Genomic DNA, 22,164 nt, shown 5'->3' with positions numbered 1-22,164 from the left:
TTCAACAAGTGCAACCTTGCCTAGCATATAAGGGTGCAAGCAGCACCTGCTGATATTCTTCAGTTGCTTGACAGCCAGAACTTCAACAGGGGCAGTTCCCACTCTAAATGATGGGGGGCATTCCACTGGTTGAGTTTCTGCCTGTCATTCAGCTATTAAACACAAGACCATTGTTATAGATAATTTTTATACAGGTAATACAGGAAGCAATACTTGCTTCAATCACACCGGGAACTCTGTGTGTGACAGAATGGCAGGCAGAAACTCAGCTGGTGGAGTCCCCCCCTGCACCCATTAAAGTTCTGATGTCATGCAGCTGAAGGACAGGCAGAATATCAGCAGGTTCTGCTTGCACCCTTATATGCTTGGCAAAGTTACATCTGTTGAATGTCTGCCTGTCATACAAGTGTTAAAGGTTTTGGGTCCTCTATCCCCATTCTACCACCAACCAGTTTCGAAAAGCATTCTCCATTTCAAAAAGTGAGGAGATTCAATTAAAAACAGAAAACCTTTGGCTTACTTACAGAGATAGTTATAGGCGTGGCAGCTCCAACTGAGCTCAAAAAATGGAGGGAATTTGATGACCCCTTCTATAGGGGCATGAGACCTGAGGTCCAGTCTGAGATATTGCACTGTCTTACAAAATTATAACCATGGAAACACAATTTGGCTAGGTCCTCCTTGCTCCAGCCCACTATCTGTGTAGGCTGGCGGCAACAGCAAAAGCTGGGGATCAGTGTTACCGGTTATGACGACCAGAAGCTTCTGACTACAAGATTTTCTTTCTCCCAATTGGCCTGAGTGTAGTTGTCGCTTGCAATGAGGTACCTGTGAACATGAGGTAACAGCCATAACGTTTAAATGGAACCTTGACATTCAGAGACAGTGTGGCACTGAATACCATTTGCTGAGGAGCAACAGTGGGAGGGGGGCTATGGGCTTCATGCCCTATTTGTGGGATTCCAGGAAGCATCCATTGGAATACTATTAAAAACTGAATGCTTGACCAGTTGGACCTTTAGTCTGATCTAGGAAGGTTCTTCTTATGGCCAAGGAGGGAATGGGCCTTAGCAGCCAGGGCTACTGAATCACCTGTTTGACCAGTGCAGTTAAAGGTAAATGCTTGCTTTTCTGAGTTACAACTTGGCAATCATAATCATAATGATTGGTTGGGATGCCATTCATAAACCCATATTTTAAAATGCATACATTTGACTCTTTGTTACCTTTAAAATTCTTCATAGCAGTGTCCAGAAAGGGATGCATTTCAGAGAATGTCTTAATTTGTTGCTTTAATTCATTAGGAAATGCTGTTGGATTCACAAATTTCTTTTGGTTACATCTAGGGAGAAGCAACTGAGAATTATTTGAGGTATTTCTGTCCATTCCATAGAAGAGTTGAAGAAGAAGGGTGTGGAGTACCTAGGGCCAAACAAGGCATGGCAGAGAAGGCAATACATGAATCAATCAGTGAGTTATTGTGTAGTCAGCAGTTCTCAACCTTGAGTCCCTAGATGTTGTTCAACTACAACTCCCATAATCCCCAAACATAATGGCAGAAGGATGGATGATGGGAGCTGTACTCCCAACAACATCTGGGGATGCAAAGTAGGGAACCTCTGCTCCAGCCAATGGCCATTACAAAGGTCAGTACTGAAATATTGCAAGAAACAGGAAAAAATAAAAGAGACTGTGTTTGATCCATAATATTTTTTAACCATCTAATCACTTTGGCAGCCAACTTGTTTCCTCCAAATAATCTGCCAGATTTAAGATGCAGACTTTGCACAGTGCATTATGTTTAAAATGATAGGTGGGTCAGAATTAAAGTGTGCCGTTGAGTCGGTGTCAACTCCCGGCAACCACAGAGCCCTGTGGTTGTCTTTGGTAGACTACAGGAGGAGTTTACCATTGCCATCTCCTGCACAGTGTGAGATGATGCCTTTCAGCAGCTTCCTATATCGCTGCTGCCCGATACAGGAGTTTCCCATAGTCTGGGAAACATACCAGTGGGGATTCGAACCTGCAACCTCTGGCTTGCTAGTCAGAAGTACCTAATATATAATAAGTGATTAAATATTATAGGCCAAAATTATTGTAAGAGGAATTCCCTTAATTCAATAAATGTGGTGTGCATGATCAGAGGACAAGAAAACAGATGATAGAGAACATCTTCCACCATGTTTAGTCCAACTGATTTACAATGTATTCTCCTATGGGATTTCACAAAATCTTCTGTATAAAAACCCAGAATTCAATGTCCAGAATCTAATAAACTGAAAAAATCCTAAAGGAAGAATTCCTTTGTATTGTTTTAAAACATTCAAAAGTAGCCTTGATATGCCTCAAAAAAGCAGAGTAGGAAGACCCACGGATAATTGGCAGATTCAGGGTCACACTTCATGCTGTTAAACATATCAACTGTATGTGTGTGAACTCTCCTGATGAATGAAGGGGGAAACTGCACATGGAATCTGTTAATCTGCTAATCATTGTATGTGCGCACAAACAGTCACACAAGCTAACAACATTCACCATTAGATATAACCTAAGCACCTATGTCACCTCCACAAAAAACCCAGAAAATGGGGGGGGGGGGGGAATGCACATAAGACAGACCTAAAATAGAGCAGGGAATCCTGTCTTTATTGCTAACTTTTATTTTCCCCACCATGGTCAGCTACAGGCTTATGTAACACACATACATCAGGGATATTCTACAGCATTTTTCATCCATACTTATGCCTTTAACATTCCCTGGCATGTCCTTGGAAAGCCAAGAGATTTGAATGCATTCCAACTTTTCCAGCATAATGAAGCCACATACCTTTGCAAGGTACTCCCAATATCCTAGAGGGAAGACAAAGAAAGAAGGAAGTTCAGTCCCTTGCACCGGAAATCCCTTAGGCCAGGGGTTCCCAGAGGGGAGTACTAGTAGGCCTGTGAACCCCAGAGAATATCAGATCTGATCCAATAATTATTGGAATCACATTCAGGGACCTTTAATTGTATCAGATATTGTATTGTTATTGGATTTTATTAGAAATCCTATAAAAATAAAAAATATTTACCATAGAAGTTAATGGGAAAATAGGGGGGGGGAATCATAAATGAGGAATGGCTTTGCAGAGAGCTCTGAAATTTGGTACACATGGGCGTTGTCCAGATTATGAGATTTGCAATGGTTAAAGCGTTGTAAAGTGCGTTGGTATTAGGCAAGAGTTTTTCTACATAAGCAGTTAGAGAAACATGACCATAAAGATGGAAAAATTAGAACACTCATAGACAAGAATGAAGAGCTCCTTGCACAAGTTAAGAGCATAACTCTAGACTTGGAGGCACGTATTGCTACTTTGTAAAGGGAGTGAGATGCTGCCCTGGAAAAAGTGCACGTATGTGAAACCAAGGAAGCCATGGCTCTGAGACAATTAGAGGAGAACACAATCAGACTGGAGGACCATATTAGGAGTTTAGATTTCTCCAATCAGAGACTGGTTGAGGAAGTAGCACAGTTAGAAAAACAGAACATGGCCATTCCAGGATTAAAAGAGCTAGTAAAGGAACTCTCCCTGCCAAAACCCCAGCCAGTCAGGAAGGACAATCCTTGTGATTGTCACTCTCAAGTCCAGCAGCTAAAAAGACAGCTAGAGCAGAAGACCCTACAGATCTCTAGCATCACGGGAGCAGAGTCCGACCCCAGCTGGGAGCCTGTGGCAGCGATTGAGGGACCAGCCCGAGAACGCACTGCCTCCCAGGGAGTGAATCCCATAGCAGCTATTACTTCCTCAGTCACCACTAGGCTTAACCCTCGGGGCAGGAGGAGGGAACCTGTGTCATGGTCAAGAACATGGACCTAGTTGAGGCTAGGGAGCTAGCCAAAATGATGGTTCTATTAGGCCCAGACACCATTGTTGAATGGATGGTGAGGCTAGTTAGGCTTCAACACGATTTAAGATTAACCATAGAGGAAACATGGACTTTGATCCATGCGGCTGCACCAGCTGGTTTACAGGCCCAACTCATTTCTAAGTTCTCCTAAAACATAGCTATTGTTCAAGGCGTAGAGACCCTTGATACATGGGGAGCATGCGGGGACATGTGTGCCGTGGTACTTCCAGCTGGGGCTATGCAGGAACACACAGCCACTGCCAAGCAGAGGAGGGGGGAATGCCCAACACAGTTCCTTTACTGAGCAGCAATGGGAAGATATCTGGCTGGTCTAGTGGCCATGCCAGCAGGGGCAGGCACCCTTGCCCAAGCTGTCTGGACTGTGAGGGACCTAAAAGCCATGATCCGGGGACTCCTCCCATGGTACAAGGACAAGGTGGGCTTGCTAGGGGAACATAAGCCCAGCAAATTTCTATGATCTCCTAGAGCTAGTTCAGTGTATTGTCAGCCAGCATGGCTTTGAGCCAGCTCCTGAGGAAACAGAAAAGCCCAGTAAACACAAGGTAGCGGCAGTCACCACAGAAATAGCCCCCTCTAGTAATAAGAGTGGGGTGTTTCCAAAGCAGAGATTTAAACAGCAAGAGCAGAAAAAGTGGTCAGAGACAGACAAGCTCAGGTGCTGGGTTGAGGAACTGGTTGCATGCCCAGCCCAACACCAAGCACAGCAATTCCCTAGGAATGACTAGGAGAGACAGAGAGCAATGCAGGCTGTTAGAGATGCCACAGAGACAGGAAGCATGGGCTTCCAAAAGAACTTTGAGGAGTTCATGGCGGAACTCTGAGCCAGACTAGAAGGACCGGAGAAAACTCAACAGGGAGGCCAGTGGGCTCCCTGGCAGGTTGCAGCGGTGGCCTCTGCTCCCAGCAGGCAGTAGGAATTCCCACTGCCACCACCTCCAGTCACCCAGCCAGTCCAGACTGTGCAATATGGAATTCAGGCCAGCCCAGTTCCTGGGACCATTTTTGTACCAGTTCCCACTCCAACCCCAGTAGCCAGCATTGCCTACAGTCAGCCAGGAGGTAGTCCAGTCCAAACTGCGTCCACCCTTGTGCCGCCGCCACCCATCATTCAGCAACAATGAGGGGGCCCCGACACCAGGACTGCAGCTATGGAACAGAACAATAGCCAGAACAAGGATACCTGGTGTCTCTTGGGGGAAAATTTAACCTGGGATTTCCATGGAAGGGGGATTTTAAAAAACGAAGTAGGGGGAGAAATAAAGAAGGACTCATTAGTGGAGATAGTGCATCCCGCTGTGCCAGCACAGTGGCAGTATCCGGTTTCGAGCCAAGCAGAGGCAGGAATTGCAGTTGTAATAGAAGAGCGTTTAAAACAGGATGTGGCCAAGACTGATGGCAGTTCCGCCACACCAACACAGAAAGAGAAATGTATAGGAGCTTGGCAGGCCAGCCAAGTTGTCTCTGCCTTGACAGCAGAGGGGGAGGAATCCTGGAAGAGCCAGGTTCCCAAGTTGGTTTCTGCAGAAGCAGGGGCAGGAGTAAGTAGCCCCTGTTACTGAGGAATTGGTGCAGCAGAAAATTGTCTCTGCTTTGCCAGCAGAAGAAGAGGAATCCTGCAAGAGTCAGGCTTCTGAGGCCAGTTCAGAGTTGAACTGTAAGCTGGCTTCTGCAGAGGCAGAGGCAGCCCTTGCCCCCGAGGAATTTTTGCAACAAAGAGTGTTGCCAGTATTGGACTCAGTTGGATTAGCTGAGTCTTGTGAGTGCAGACAACAGTTTGGTGACAGCCCCAACAGGGTACAGGGGTGGGAGTCCCCATCTGACATACTGGCAGAAACCCAGAAGTTTGGAAAAATCCAGATCCAAGTCCAATCACAACAGGAAGTTGATGGATTGGTAGTGGTTCAATTGAATACCCCTGAAAACAGCTGTTTGAGAACTACAAAAGTGAAGGCAAAACCTCTCAGACACAGCACTAGCCAGATCATGCTTTGCCCAAGAGAACTGTGTCAGAGAAATGAAGTCACTAAATTAGAAGAGGAGGGAACCAAACCAGGAGGATCCATTCAAGAGATCTTTGGAGGAAGCAACTGTAGTGAAAACAAAAGACCCATTGTTCCAGGAGGGGCTGACTAAGGCACACACTCCCCCCACCCGCAGGGCATTTGGGCACATTTTGCAAAGCCAGAGATCACGGGATCCAAGCTAGTCCAGCAGACACTAGTAGCACAAAAACCATGATCCCCTGGAGCAAGAGGGGAAAACCTGGCATAGTAGATTCCCAAGCCAATATCTCAGCTCCAGCTGTTCTGAAGCAAGAGGGGGGAAACTTGGCGCAGCTCCAGCTGTTCCAGCTCAGGATGCATTTGGTCAAGGCCATCTAGACACTGGCATCCAGAGGTCAGATAGATAGCCCCACAGTGATGGGCAACCACCCCCACTGCTTTCTCTTTAGATCTCTGCACATTTCTTTTCTCTTAAGAGTTACTCCTCCTGATCATCTCTTCTATCCCTAACCCCTCTATTCCTCTGCACCCTACTCCGCTTTTACCTGCTTGCTAGAGCTCCCCTACTTCCCTCTTTGTTCAGTCTGGTGAGAGGCCATGGCAGGTGGACAGAGAGAGTGGACTGAGAAAAGACTGAGACTGAAGGAAGATTTTTTTTTAACTACCCTATGCCCTGTTCCTGATGAGACTTGCTCATTTCCTCCTGATGGATGCAAGGCACGCCAACCCTGAAGAGTAGGCCACCCATTCTGCCTGGACTGCACAGCTTGGAAGATCCTCCTGATTTTCAGAGACCCTGCCCGCTCTGCCACTCCTATGCCACAGACTGAACCCCAAGCCAGACTGTGCACCCCAATTGCAATGATCCCGAGCTCCTGAAACCTGACCCCCTCCACAACCTACACTGAACAATAGATGTCAGCAGGAACTATTGCTTGCCAATGCTTGCCAATACAGAAGAAACTAAGAGGGGGAGAGGCAGACAGAAATAGATTGTGTCTGACCAAGAACATGTTTTCTTCTGCATTGTGCCTGGTTTGGGCACTCATTCTGTGTCACTGTATATTTTGCCTCATTCTCCCTTTATTGAACTCCCTCCCCAACCTGAACACTGAACACTGAACACCTTTGCAAAACGTATTGGTGCATATGCATTCATGTTGTATAATCAGTCCTTTGCAAAATCTATTTGTCTGCACATATGTACTTACGTTGTACTTATGAGTTTAGTGTATGTGCTAGAGTTCCTAGATGTTGGGGTTATAGGAATGTATAATTGATTGAGTGTATATTTGATGGAGGGTAAATTTGAATTGTTTGTTGGGTGGTGCCACAATTATTTAAATGTACTAAAGCACTCAGCCACTTGGACTGCAGGATTCCACTCTGCGTGGATCCCTGTGAGCTGGGATAGCCAAGGACAAAGGGCTATTGATAGACCTCTGTTGCTGTGGGGACCTGTGAGGTAGTAAACTCTGCCACATTTGAAGGCAAATGCTTGGCAAACTATTTGGCCATGAATACAATGCTCTCTCAGACATGTGCTTGTGTGACTACAGCAAATGTGACTGTAAAATGTACTCAAAAGTAATTGGACAAGAGGGGGTACAAGCGGGGGTGCTCCCTTCTGATCCACACTATAGATCACAACAGCAATACTGAGGATATGTTTATCTTTAAACTATTACCCCAGCTGCACAAAATGTGCAGCAGTGGAGGACTCTGTATTGGAGCTCCAGCTTAACACAATCTGGTTTAAAAAGATGCAACAGCATCTGCTGGTGAATTTTGAAAGGCCCTATTGGGTCAGCTACTGACAGAAGCAGGGACAGCTATTGAGACTGTCCACTGCTGTCTTGTGAACATGGGAATCAGGGAAAACAATCATTAAGTTTGCTTAATATTTCTTTAATAGATCTATGCAAAATATATAGATCTTATACATTTGGCCTAAGGCAAAATGTATAAGAGAGGGAGAATATGTTAGGGGCACCTGTACCCCAACATAAGACCCAGAGGTACCAACCCAGAAGTATATGGAATTCGGGCCTGTGTCTGATTCCATTTTATTAAGAGATCAATTAATGCCTGAACTCAAGGTGAACTGACACCCAGGTCTCATTACTGCCTCGGCTAACTGCTCTGTGAAGGAAGAGGCAATCCAGCATTGTACTGTGAAATGGGTACTCAAAGAAACACAAGGGCTAGGCCTGAGCTATCAATATGCTAAAATGTAACTCACTGTCAGATAATGTCTGTGGAAGAGGCCAGAGGCTGAGTTCCCCTTTCCTGATGCAAGAAGTCTATGTTAATCCTTGTCAATGATGGCTCTGCTCTGCCCAAAGGGGATACTCAATTGCTGTCTATAGAAATTCCACTCGAGGAAAACACCTGTAGATTTAGTCCTTTTATTAACACCTTTTTAACACCTTCTGGGACCAGGCCAGGAATCTGGGGACAAGAGAAGATGCCCATTTGCAGCTCAGAGATGCAGATTTGCTTTGGGCAAAATAGAATGTCCCCTCCCCATGATAGCAGCTAACAGAAGATGGGATTGAGATCTCCCTGGACTGAGCTAATATCCTGAATAATTAAAAGACAATATCCGGCAGGTAACAGCAAAGTGTCACCTTTTTGGGACCCAGGAAGGATGAGGATATTTTGAATAGACTCTATGGAGATCAAAGGAAGATACAACTATAAAAATGAGGCTTACTGGACAGAGTCAGCAATCTTGCCTAACAAGCATACTTGCTCAAGAGCCATCCCAGAGTTTGCTGCTAAGCTGCGGGGCAACAAGCAGGAACTCTGTCCATGGACAGGAACTGTCTGTGACTTCTGCTGCGCAGTGAGAAGTCAAGACTTCCCCAGCCATGTTACTCTCACCCTCTGCGTCGCTCTGAGAAAACTGCCTGCTTGACCAGCCTGCTTGACCACCAGAAGCTTGACCATCACTCCCAAGCTGCTGTTCCCAGCTAGAGCATCTCTCTTTCCGCTGAAATCCCCACCACTCTCAAACCTCTGACCCTGGTAATCTGCTGCTCCACAAGCCTTGGATCCCTCTTCCCACCTCCCTACTAATTACTGCCACCCCCTTCCTAAGCTCTTCCTTCTTCCTCTACTTCTCTCTAAATGTTTTATTAGGATTTGTTAGATTGTTAGATAACTGTAATTACTGATTGCAAACACATATGTTTGGCACATTACACTACACTTTGAATTGGAAACACATTTTAAATGTGGATTATTTTATCCTGATGAGCAACTTTCTATAATAAAACCCATTGAACTTTCTGAGTGTCTCTCTCTCTCTTTCTCTCTGTTTGCATGCCCAGATCTTACATGGTCACCATCTCCAAGAACCAATTCAGTTTGTGTATGATGTGACTTTGCCTCTTTCCCTCTGAGCATATACAGAATGTGAAACCAGGTGTAGTTCACAACAAGGGGCTTGAAACCGTGAGCACAGTGGTTCTCAATGCATTTTTCTTTTCTTTTAAAATTATTTTTATTGTTTTAACAGAAATATAAACAGAGAAACATAAGAAACAGGAAAAGGAAAAAGGAAAACAAGATAATCAAACCCAGCAAATACAGTGATTCTCATTACAGTCTGTATATATCAACCTGAATTCCTTCAACCAACATGTCTCCCGCTCATTCCCCTACTCTGTAAAATATTGACTGCAGAACTAAAAGATAACAAAAGTAATATTCTTACTAATTGCATTGATTCCCTCTACAAGGAAAAGCCAAATCTCGGATGAGGTACCAAACCCTGCAATATACTAGATTGAATAAATGGTTCCCATGTTCGGCCGGGGGTGGGGGGGTATCCTCAGATTTATTTTTAATATATGCAGTTATTTTAGCCATTGATGCATATTCCCAAAGTTTGAGTCACTAATCATCTAAAGTCGGAATCAGATTTGTTTTCCAACAGCAAGCATAAAGGATTCTTGCCACCGTTATCATATATAAAGAAAGTTCAATGTGTTTTGCAGGAGTATGTGGTTTAGTAAAATTTAACATAAAAATTTCCGGAAGAAAAGGAAAATCTATATGCAAGATTTGCTGCATCTTGGAATGTATTGTTTTCCAACATTTGAGGGCTTTTTTACATGCCCACCACACATGACAGAAGGTACCTGTCTGCTCCATACATTTCCAGCAATCTCCAGGGTAATTATTGTCCATCTTTGAAATCATTGCTGGAGTAATATACCAACGCACGTACATTTTATACCAGGGGTCCTCAAACTGCGGCCCTCCAGATGTTGCTGAACTACAATTCCCATCATCCCAGCCACAATAAGTTGTAGTCGGGGGTGATGGGAATTGTAGTTCAGCAACATCTGGAGGGCCGCAGTTTGAGGACCCCTGTTTTATACCAATTTTCCCTTAGAGTACTATTTACTGTAAATTTTATATTCACCTTCCATTGAAATTCCCACTGTTGCATATCTATTGTTCTATTAAAGTTCTGCATCCATTTTACCATACAGTCTTTCACCTGTTCAGATTCTGAGTCATACTTAAACAAAAGTTTATATATAAGACCTAAGATATGCTCTGAGTTATTTGTTATTAAAATTTCAAATTCTGTCAAATCTCTTAATTTCCCACCTTGCTTCTGTACTTCTTCCTGAATTATGCTGTTGATCTGTAAATATAATAGCCAGGAAGGAGTTTATTTCCACTCTTGACTTAAGCATTGAAAGGATTCCATTTTTCATCTTCCCACCATAAGACTCTGCAAGTCATAAGCTCTCTATTGATCAAATTGTTTTATATGTTCTTCTCTGTGGAAGTATATATCCAGTATTGAAGCTACAGGCAACAGTGTTGGATTTATTCTTTTTTTATACTTATCCCAAACCTTCATTAAGCTATTCCTAATGGAGTGGTTTTTAATTTCTATGTCTGCTTTCTTTATATCTGCCCACAAATATCTATGTAGGCCATTGGTCATATCTGACCCTTTCATGTTTGTGAACCATCTATATGGAGCTTTGATCCACTCTGCAATCCATGTTAAACAGCTGGCATGAAAATATAATTTCAATTTTGGGATTGCTAATCCTCCACATTCTTTTGCATCTTGCATGATTTTAAATTTCACTCTAGGTCTTATATTCGGCCAGATTTGCGAATAAATCTTTGCCACTCATTTAATGTCTTCTCTTCAATCCTTACTGGTAACATTTGGAATAAGAAGCTAATCCCAGACAAAACTTTCATTTTAACCACTGATATTCTTGCCAGCCATGATAGATTTAATTTTTCCCATTTGTTCAAATCACCCAATATATTCTTCCATGTCGGTAAGTAGTTGTTTTTGAATAAATCTTTATTAGCTACCTTTACATTAATCCCCAAATATTGTACTGGTTTAACACTTAACTGAAATCCTGTTCTTTCTTCCAGTTCTTTCCACTCTTCATCTTTAATATTCCATGTTATCATCTGTGTCTTGCTGTTATTCAATATATATACAGAAACCTTCCCATACTGCCTGTACCCCTGGTGCAATATTGAAAGAACCCAACGATCGAAAAAGGATTCTTTCCAGACAGGCCAGAAGTCCAACAGGCAACCCACCACCACCACTACCTTGTTGCTTTGACTGTCAGGACTGCTGCTTATGGCCCCTAGCCTGGGAACCAAAGGACTGTCAGTTCTGAGAACTGAACCCCTGTCTGTCCTGGCCTCTGGGCCTCCTCCAATGTGGCTGAAATGATTTCAGTGGTTCCTTCTATTGGAAAGGGGGTTTAAAGGCCCTGAATGGCTGCACGGGCTTGCAGGAAAAGCCCTTGTCCTCTTGCCTATATGTTGAAGGTAAGACCTTGCGCTTGTCCTTTGTCTCTACTAAGTCATCTTTCAGAGCCTCATCACCAAAAAGCCCCCCACCATATGACACAGAGGCCAGGCTGGCTTTAGATGTGTTGTCCACCTTCTGGTATTTTAGCCAAATGTTATGCCTAGCCATTACACTGGTGCTGACTGCATGGGCTGAGAAGCGAACACTGTCTAGGGTAGCGTTTGCTAAGAATGCTGCTGCCCTTTGCAGATGCAGCAACTTGTGCCTCATCCTAGCTGGGTTGGATGGGTGATCGTTAAGAAGTTCTTCTATCCACAGCACTGGAGCTCTGGAAACCAGGCAAGCTGTAGTATCAGCCCTAATTGCCATTGCCGTGGACTCATGGGCCCTATGCAGGGCTGCTTCTGCCTTTTTGTCCGCTGGATCCTTGAGTGTAGAATCCCCATCCTTGTGGACCACCACTCTACTGAGGAGTGCTCCATTTGGGGCGTCTGTAAGTGGCACTTTAAATAAATCTAAGGTCTTGTTCTCAAAATTATATAACCTACTAGCCAGTGTAGAAGCCTGTTTGGACGTGGATATGGAGGCCCACTCCTCCTTAATCTTGTTAGTGAACCCCTCCAGCATCACTGATTTGGTCTGTGGAGCCTTGGGTTTAGGCAGAACCAAGGATCCCTTAGACACGGAGGTACCCTGATCTTTTGGTACATGTTTTAGACCCAGAGCAGCTATAGACTGATTGATAAGAGGCTGGAAGTCCTCCATCAATTAGAGGATTTGGTTATAATTAGTTATAGAAACATCTGGTAACTCCCTTTCCTCTGACAAAGATGACACTGGGTTCGAGTCACCTTGTTTTGAATAATCTCTGTGCCCACGTGGGTTATACAGATCTAGGGAGTCCTCTCCCGAATCCTCAGAGGATCTGACCTCTCTACTCTTTACAGGGTTATGCTTTGACCCCTGTCCTTTTATGTTTTTTTGGAGGGGGGGATGCCTGTGAATCTGAGGAAGAAGAGGCATTCCTTGATCTCCTGTGAGATCGAAAAGTTTTCTGCGCCTTTAAGGCAGCAGCCAGCCAACACTCTCTGCCACCAGTTGAAGCTGGTGCTCCTGTGCCTCCATGCTGTCCCCCATGGGTGAAACGTTGAGGTTATAAACCCCTTTCTCATGTGGTTCCTCACCCTCCGAGTCCATCTGTCATTGAGGGAACCAGCCAGCTTGTTGCCTCATGATCATCAGCCTACGCGTTGGGGACATTGGTTCTGCCACAGTGCGTTGCAAGGCTGGAGAGAGTAGAAGTGGGAGGGGAGAAGATGCCTCCTGGGTGCTTTCCTGCCAGCCCTGTCTGGCGATTTTCCAGCAGCCTCTGGAGAGGCTAATAGGTGTTCAGGGCACTTATAGTGTTCAGGGCACTAATAAGTGTTCAAGCATACAGGCAAGAGGACAAGGGCTTTTCTTGCAAGTCTGCGCAGCCATTCAGGGCCTTTCAACCCCCTTTCCAACAAAAGGAACCTCTGAAATCATTTCGGCATGCCGGTGCTTTGGGATGCCAGTGCTTCTTTTGCTTCTTTTACTCCTGCTAACTGGGCAAGGAGGCATCTTTTTAATGTGGTGATTCTCTTTATTTAGCAGGGGAAGAGTAACTGGCCCTATCCACCCCCAACACAGTACTTCCATTACTGTTGTTGGTATATCTAATGTTTCTTTTAAGATTGTGAGCCCTTGGTGATAGAAAGCCATCTTAATTATTATTTCTCTATGTAAACTGACGGAGGGTTCTAAGAGGGGTGACAGAGCCCCAGGAAGAGAGGGAAACAGAACGGAAACTGAACCAGGGTCATCACATAAGAGGAGCTGCTGAACACATAGGCATCAGACTCTGTAACTATTGTGGAGTTTGAATCTAAGTCGGCCTGAATATGAGAGATTTTGTCCTCAAAGAACTCATTAAAAACATCACAGCGAGTGATTGTTGGTTCTAAGTACTGATTCAAGGGGGAATGAGTGCACATTAGCCCCTTCACAACCCTGGACAACACAGCCGGATGTGAACTTGCAGATGTGATACGGGAGGAAAAGAATCGCTTCTTTGCTGCACATATCGCCCGAGCATAGATCTTCAAATGTGCTCTATGTAATAATCTGTCGGATTCAAGTCGAGTCTTCCTCCACTTGCACTGTAGTTGTCTACCTCACCGCTTCAGCCCCCAAAGTTCTTCCATATACCAAGGGGTCAGTTTCGAAGTGGGTCAGAGAGGATGCTTAGGAGCGATCATGTCCACTGCCCTGGTGAGCTGATTATTCCAATTCTCCACCAGAGTGTCGACAGGGTCACCAGCAGAGCCAACACAATCCCTCCAAGGCTTCTTGGAATCCTATTGGAACCAGTAACCTTCTTGGGCGGACCATCCTAATGGGTCCTCCGCCCCTGCGGAGGTGAGACATGGTCATGAGTCCAACCTTAACCAGATGGTGGTCCGTCCATGACAATGGGGAAATAACTGGAATCCCCACCCATGGAACACCACCCTGTTCAGTGAAAGACCAGATTAAGCGTGTGACCAGCAATATGTGTCGGTCCCGAGACCACCTGGGATAGTCCCATTGTTGTCATGGCCGCAATGAACTCCTGAGCTGCCCCAGACAAATTGGTCCCAAAGTGGACATTGAAGTCCCCCAGTACCACAAGCCTGGGAGACTCCAACGCCAAGCCCAAGACCAAGTCCGTCAGCTCAGTTAGGGACTCCGTTGGGCAGTGGGGCGATGGGTACACCAACAGAAGTCCCAGTCTATATCTGGTCCCCAAACTTAGGTACACACATTCAATATAGTCAGAACCTTCAACAGGGATCCTGGCAAGGGAGATATTGTTCTTGTAGACCACAGCCACTCCACCTCCCCTCCTCTGCTCCTCAACAGAGTACCCTGGAGGGAGAAACTGGGATCAGACTGGGCCATCAGCCTCCCCCAACCAAGTCTCCGTAATACATACCAGATTGCCCCTTCATCCAGAATCAAATCACGGATGATTTCAGGTTTATTCTGGACTGACCTGGCATTTCAAAGGAGCAAGACGAGACTCTGTGGGTGACTTTGAAGGTAATATCTGCCCTTTCCTGACCCACAGATATGTGAGTCTTAACCCTATTTGCCTAATCTTATCACATATACCGTGGTCAGGTGGAAATTACCCAACCACAGATACACAGAACCGTGGATGCAGGATCCACAATTAATGAGGTTCTCCTGCACATGCTTCCCCAATCCATTAATATACTTGCTGTAGCGGCAATTACACTGTCTCAGGCACCCAACATTTTTCCCCTCTCTAGAGGCAGCTAGCTGAACCAGTTGTTCAGCAACGTTATTTTGGCCTGTTTTTGAACTGTGCCGGACTATGGAAGCTCATACTGAAAAGCAACAATGGACCAGAATCTGAAGAGAAAAGAAAGGGGAAAAATGTTTTGCAATGCACTATGAAAGACACTATCAGGGAGGCCATACTTAGGCTACCTTTGTTTGAAGAAAAGGTCCTTCAAGCAAGAGAGAGGCACAGCTTGGAATCATTCAGCCAAAGAGTGCTTGAAGATGAGGCAGCTAATTAATCTTGGGGTTACAGTTCTTGGAATGTAAGTGAGAAGGAGACTGGAAGACCTATTCCACTTGCACCTTGTCAAATTGGTATATGGTACCTGGTACCATATCGAGTAATGGAGGAGTAGAATTACAAGGCCTGATTGTAGCATTCAATTGAGGGATTAAATATTAACAAGCCCTGTAAAAGTGGGGGATTGGATTTTTGATGGGATGAGGTTGCCATGATCAGCACAGAATATTAGATTTCTACCAACTATGGAAATGAGGAACCCAAAGAGCCAGTGAGAATCCTGGGCACAACAGGTGGAAACCAATAAGGGCCTAAGAAGACAAGAGGGAAAAGTTTGGCTTTTCGAGTATAAAATGTAAAGTCAGCAGGAAAACAGTTTTTTTCCCTTTCTTTTAATACCTACTGAGGTCTTAAAGGAACTGCTTTTCCAGCAACACAGGTGGATACTGAATGTGTGTGACATCAGGCCTAATGAGCCCCATTGGGTAAAATGGGTTGATTAATCCGATTTTTAATGAAAAACAACACTCTGACACTACTACTAGAACACAGCACATACTGGAAATTCCCCTTTACCCAACACAAAACACTATGTCCCAAATAACATAGTAAACATAAACAAATTGCCGAATACATTCTAACCCCAGATAAGTTTAAGAGGGAAGTCATAAGTTAAGCTGGAGTCACATACCAAACTTTAAACTCCAGAAATAAGCCATGTCTTATCCTTTTTACAACAAAGTTGACATGGATCATCCTCAAACCCACCTTTCCTACAATGCCCAGTCTCAAAACCAGTCTTAGCTGTTTTCTAACTACAATTTGTAGCTCCTATTGTCCCCACCCCCAGACAATTTCTGAATGAAATTTGACTGCCTCACCCTTAATGTAGGGTTGCAACTGTGGCCATATAATCAAGGTCTTGTCATATTGCTTGACAATACCCAAGCAAAACAATATGACAAATACAAAGTACAAAGCAAAAATTAAAACAGCAGCAGGCACATGCCTGCTGAAATTTTTTTTAAAAAATACATTGCTTGCTGGAAGTGAATAGCAATGGAAGATATTTACTTTAATCTACTGCCATTGGAGTGCAGGACTAGGACTGGGGAGACCAGAGTTAAAATCCCCATTCAGCCATGAAACTCACTGGGTGACTCTGGACGAGTCACTTATCTCTCAGCCTAACCTACCACACAGGGTTGTTGTGAGGATAAACAGAACCATGTATGTTAAGTGGGCTCTTTCCTCCAAAGAGCCCACATAACTCTGGGCTCCTTGGAGGAAGAGCAAGGTATACATGCAAAAATAAACAAACAGACAGGAGACAGAGAAGCACCTCTGAAGTAGAGCATGGTGTTTGAGCAATTTCATACGGCAGGATGAGATTTATAAGTTTCTCTGGCTCCGGGATATTCAGAGCTTCTGACACAAAATGCAGATCTCCATCTTTGTGCAAGAATGCCTAATACTTCCACTCCACTCTGAGTGCTCTGAATGGGCAACATTCCTCCCTTTTGTCATTGATTGAGTCATTCTCTTGCCTCTTGTTATTTTATTTATTTTATTTTATTTATATGCTGCCTGACTCTAAAAGCTCTAGGTCAGTGGTTCCCAATCTGGGAGCCTCCAGATGTTGCTGAACTACAACTCCCATCAGCCTGAACCACAATGAATTATAGCTGGGGCTGATGGGAATTGTAGTTCAGCAACATCTGGAGGCTCCCAGATTAGGAACCACTGTCCTAGGTGGTTCTTAAAGGGGCAGAGCCATTTAAAAAAAGTCCTAATCCCTTTTCCACAATAGGTAACCAACTAAAACTATATATACCTTTAGACATGCAAGTTCAGACCAATTAAGGAGGATGGACATTGAGTCTGGAGGGAAAATTTCAACCCTAGTTTGGCCTGACCAGCATTACATCAGATATGCTGGATCTTCTTGTTGGATCCAAGAGCTGTCCATCTCTGGCAAAGCCTTCTCATTCTTTAATCACTATAAATATTGGGGTCAAGTCCCTAGTCACCATTTTCCATATTATACCAGCTGCTAGTCACCAAGTCATTACCTTCCATCTGCTATTGGAGTCCAGAAGGGAAACACTGTAGAGATTAACCCTCTCTCAGCCAGGAACCCACCTAACTTATGTTCATGGTAAAACTCAGTGGTTGTTCATATTTTCTATGTTCTTTTAAATTCCGGTGTGCCTTTCTTTGTTCCCAATTCCTTTACTCCCCAATTCCTTATTCTATGTGTAACCCTTATTTCTTAATACATTCCATATACTTAGAAGTGGGCTTCAGTCTGGTTTTAAAAAGTTCTGGAGAGTTACTTTAGAACTCTTCCGCATATGCCTCATACTACTAAATTATTTATTTTTAGAATAATATACTATTTGTCTAGAACTGGGTTCTGTGGACTCTGGCTGTACAGTGCCAATTAAATCCCAAGCCAGACAATTCCAAGGTTGTTGAGGCCATGTCTGAGCCTCATCAGTGGCTTTAGATCAACTGCTGGCAGCCTAACTCGAAGAAGTGGCATGCTCCTAAACTGGGATCAGAGCAATCACTCTACTGAGGGTAGTTCCCAACAAAACAGAGTAACCCCCAGTCCATCGTAGAGCTATACAAGTGAAAACTTTGAATTGCTTCTTTACCTGCAAGAATTCATCTGTTGGCTGTTGCTGTTTCTCCTCCATTTCCTTGATGAGGTTGTCCACAGAGGCAATTTCCTCAGAGAGTTTGGCAATATGCTTATTCCCATTGCCTTTAACCTTGTCATCCAGATCTTTCAGCTTAGCCAGCAGGAGGCACTCTTGTTCTTCCAGAAACTGGTGCAGTTGCTTAAACGCAGCCACAATTTTCTGCCTCTCTGTTTCTGTCTGCTTCTGTAACCAGAAAGTGGAAGCAAAGAGAAGGGTCAGTCTAATTGACTTAACTTCTTTTTTTTGGAAAGAGTTAATATGAGCACTATCATGCCTGAATGAGGGAACACACCCTGTCCTTACATACAAATGTAAATGCCTTAGAGAATTAAACATAAGAACATAAGAACAGCCCTGCTGGATCAGGCCCAAGGCCCATCTAGTCCAGCATCCTGTTTCACACAGTGGCCCACCAGATGCCATTGGGAGCCTACAGTCAGGAGTTGAGGGCATGCCCTCTCACCTGCCATTACTCCCCTGTAAAGTAAATGAGTATGAGCACATTCCACACAACACAAGAAGAACAGACCTTGCTGAAGGAGAACCAGCATGGCTTCTGCATGTTTTTCCTCACTAACCTTTTGGAGTTCTTTGATAATGTCAACAGGCATGTGGATAAAGGTGATCTGATTGACACAGTATACTTGAACTTCCAACAAAAGATCTTGTTGAACTTTCAACAAAAGATCCTCACCAAAGGCTCTTAAGTCAACTTAGCAGTCATGGGATAAGGGGACAGGTTCATGTGTGGACTTGTAACTGGTTGAAGGACAGGAAACCTGTTGGAAGTGAAGGACTTTGCGTTGTCTCATGTCTCAATGATAAAGGGGGACAGACTAGTGAGTCAGAAGGCTAGACAGGTCAAGACATTGGTCATCCCTTCTCTACTGCTCTGACACTTTTCCTTTGGTATGTAGATTGCTACTCTCAGGGACTTCCTTCCTTCCTGCCTCTCTTTCTCTCTCTCCCTTCTTCTTCTCCCTTGCAACACCCACGCTCCTCTCTCCCTGCACCATGTGTGCAGAGTTGCAGAATCCCTCTGCATCCAGCTAGCTAGCTAGATTAGAGATCCTTTCTCTCCACTTTACTATCTAGAATGGAGTTCACTAATAAAGACTCCTTATATTGATTTGAAACTATGAACTGGCTCCAAGTTTATTTTACTCTCAGCATACATGCTTGCCTAAGCAGACTCCACTGTGTTGTCCTTCTGTGCACAATGCTATATTAGAAAGGTATCTCTTACCAGAGAGAATTCCCAAAAAACACGAGGGTAGGAATAAATTGACAATTTTCACAATGCAGGAAAGTAAGTAAGGTCCCCCACGGATCAGTACTGGGACCAGTGTTCCCTCTAAGGTGTGCATACGCTCACAATTTTTAAATGTCTGCTCAGTTAATTTTAGATCCCACTTTAGATCCCACTCCAGGAAGGCCCACACACTGCCATGATACTGCTGTCCAGAACCAAAGTCATTCTGCACAGAAATGAAAAAAATTAGAGGGACCACTGATTTGGAGCAGTGCTCTTTAACTAATTCATAAATGATCTAGAAGGTAGGATAAGAAGAATTATTTTGTTTTGTTTTGTTTTGTTTTATTGGAAGAGAAAATTTTCTCACACTAAAACCAGGGGTCATCCCATGAAATGGAAGGCCGGGAAATTTATGACCAAAAAGAGGAAGTACTTTTTCACACTGCACATAATTAATCTATGGAACTCTCTGCCATGGGATACGGTGATGGACACTAGACTGAATGGCTTTAAAAGGGGCTTAGACAAATTCATGGAGAGGTTATAGGCCACTTCCAGACTCAGAGGCAAGATACCTCAAATGCCTATTGCAGAGGAGCAGCAACAAGAGAGAGGGCACACCCTCACCTCTTGCCTGTGGGCTTCCAAGATGCATCTGGTGGGCCACTGTGTGAAACAGGGTGATGGACTAGATAGGCCTTGGGCCTCATCCAGCAGGACTGTTCTTATGTTCTTAATGCTCATTAATTCAATATATTTATGTGAGGTGAGAGAGTGAGCGAGAGACTCCCACAGCAACAAGGTTCTTTGTTTCAATGATGGGAAAATGCAACTCCCCCTTCAAACAATGCGCTAATTTATTAAAAGATGTTTGGATCAATTCTGCATTTCTAGAAAGACCCTTAGCTCCTACCTGGCTCCCTCCTTTATTCTTTGAAGGCAAAGTGCCCCGAACTATACAATCTGCTCTTTCTCTGAAAAATGAGATGGCACCACAGCTATCTGCCACAAGAGGCCCAATGGACAGATTACTTGCAAATACTTGTAATGGTGGCTATGTTAGAGTTCATTGGGGTGAATGGAAACTGAAACATGGTGCTTATCTCTTTCACCACCTATGTATTTTCCACTCAGAAATGCCCTATCCAAAGCCAATAATAAAGCTGGAGCCACATAAGGCAAGGACCAAAGCACCCACTTATGATCCAGCTTGACTCCTTCACGATGGTGGAGCTGCCCTGTACATTGCATATTATTTCTTGTTTACACAGTCAGACAGGTGTTATTGACTGGTTTGTTTTATCCAGACATCGAGTCCTTCCCAAGGACCTGGGATGGCTGAATTTTATCATCAGTACTGTTGGTTATTACAGATATCGTCGCAAAATATAGGCTGTTCCCAGTAAAGCTGCTTTTTGTAATTGACTGATGGTGGTTTCTGTGGCCCCTATGGTGTTGAGGTGCTCTTCAAGGTCTTTTGGAATTGCACCTAGGGCGCCAATTACCACTGGGATTACTTTGGTCTTCTTCTGCCACAGCCTTTCAATTTCAATTTGTAGATCTTTGTATTTTGTGATTTTTTTTCTATTTCTTTGTCTTCTATTCTGCTATCCCCTCGTATTGCTATGTCGATTTTGACTTGTTTTTCTTTCTTCTCGACTACAGTTATATCTGGTGTATTGTGTGGCAGATGTTTGTCTGTTTGTAGTCGGAAGTCCCATAATATTTTTGCATCTTCATTTTCTACAACTTTTTCAATTTTACGGTCCCACCAATCTTTGACTACAGGTAGCTTGTATTTTTTGCACTTGTTCCAGTGCATCATCCCTGCTACCTTGTCATGCCTTTGTTTGTAGTCAGTCTGTGCGATCTTTTTACAACAGCTGATTAGGTGGTCCACTGTTTCATCTGCTTCTTTACAAAGGCAGCACTTGCTGTTTGTGGTTGATTTTTCGACTTTTGCTCTTATTGCATCTGTTCTTAGTGCCTGTTCTTGTGCAGCCAGTATTAAACCCTCTGTTTCTTTCTTCAAGTTGCCATTCTTAAGCCATTGCCAGGTCTTGGTGATGTCTGATTTTCCACTTATATAGTGCAAATATTGACCATGAAGTGGCTTCTTTTCCCATTTTTCTGCTCGGTTCTTGACTTGTTCTTTCTTGTAGGCCAACTTTCTTTCATTGGTGTTGAATAGTTTCTCGTTCTTGACCATTTGAAGTGCATCTTCTTCATTGCTCTTGATATATTCTGCAAGGCCTCTTTTCTCCTCCTCTACTGTTTGATGGACTTGCAGCATTCCTCTTCCACCTGAGCTGCGAGGGAGGTATAGCCTATCTACATCACTGCAGGGATGCAGAGCATGATTGATGGTCATTATTTCCTGGTCTTATGATCTAGCGTCCTAGCTCTGCCTGGGTCCAGTCTATTATTCCTGCAGTGTATCTGATAACAGGTATAGCCCAGGTGTTTATGGCTTGTATGTTGTTCCCACCATTGAGTTTGGACTTGAGGATTTTTCTAACTCTCCTGATGGAGTCACTTCCCATTTTTCTTTTAACTTCAGTGTGTGCGATGTTATCAGCCTGGAGAATGCCCAAGTATTTGTAATGTTCTTTCTCTTCCAGGTTCTTGATGTTGCTTCCATTGGGCAGCTCTATTATTATTATTATTATTATTATTATTATTATTATTATTATTATTATTATTATTACAACTTTTATACTGCCCTTCCAAAAAGCTCAGGGCTCTTTACATTAAAACACCATTAAAATCAGTTAATAAGTAAAACAAAAATTATAAAGCATAAAAACAATAATTAACAATTAAAACCATCATAAAACAACAATTAAATAATCAGAAGA

At 43.8% G+C, this 22,164-nt stretch overlaps 1 protein-coding gene across 1 annotated transcript in view; it reads right to left on the bottom strand.

Moving 5' to 3' along the window:
• LOC128341727 (zinc finger protein RFP-like) overlaps positions 1 to 22,164 on the bottom strand; it is a 41,916-nt gene that overhangs the window by 10,317 nt on the left and 9,435 nt on the right. Inside the window, exons 3-5 of the mRNA XM_053288172.1 lie at positions 18,004 to 18,234; positions 2,828 to 2,850; positions 1,227 to 1,342 (exon numbers count right to left, since the gene is read on the bottom strand). Coding sequence (XP_053144147.1) covers positions 1,227 to 1,342; positions 2,828 to 2,850; positions 18,004 to 18,234 — 370 coding nt within the window. The remainder of the gene's footprint in view (positions 1 to 1,226; positions 1,343 to 2,827; positions 2,851 to 18,003; positions 18,235 to 22,164) is intronic.

The sequence above is a fragment of the Hemicordylus capensis genome, chromosome 2, assembly GCF_027244095.1.
Source record: "Hemicordylus capensis ecotype Gifberg chromosome 2, rHemCap1.1.pri, whole genome shotgun sequence".
NCBI lineage: Eukaryota > Metazoa > Chordata > Lepidosauria > Squamata > Cordylidae > Hemicordylus > Hemicordylus capensis.
The sequence above is the reverse complement of the archived record's forward strand: the minus strand, read 5'-3'. Positions and strand labels throughout refer to the sequence as shown.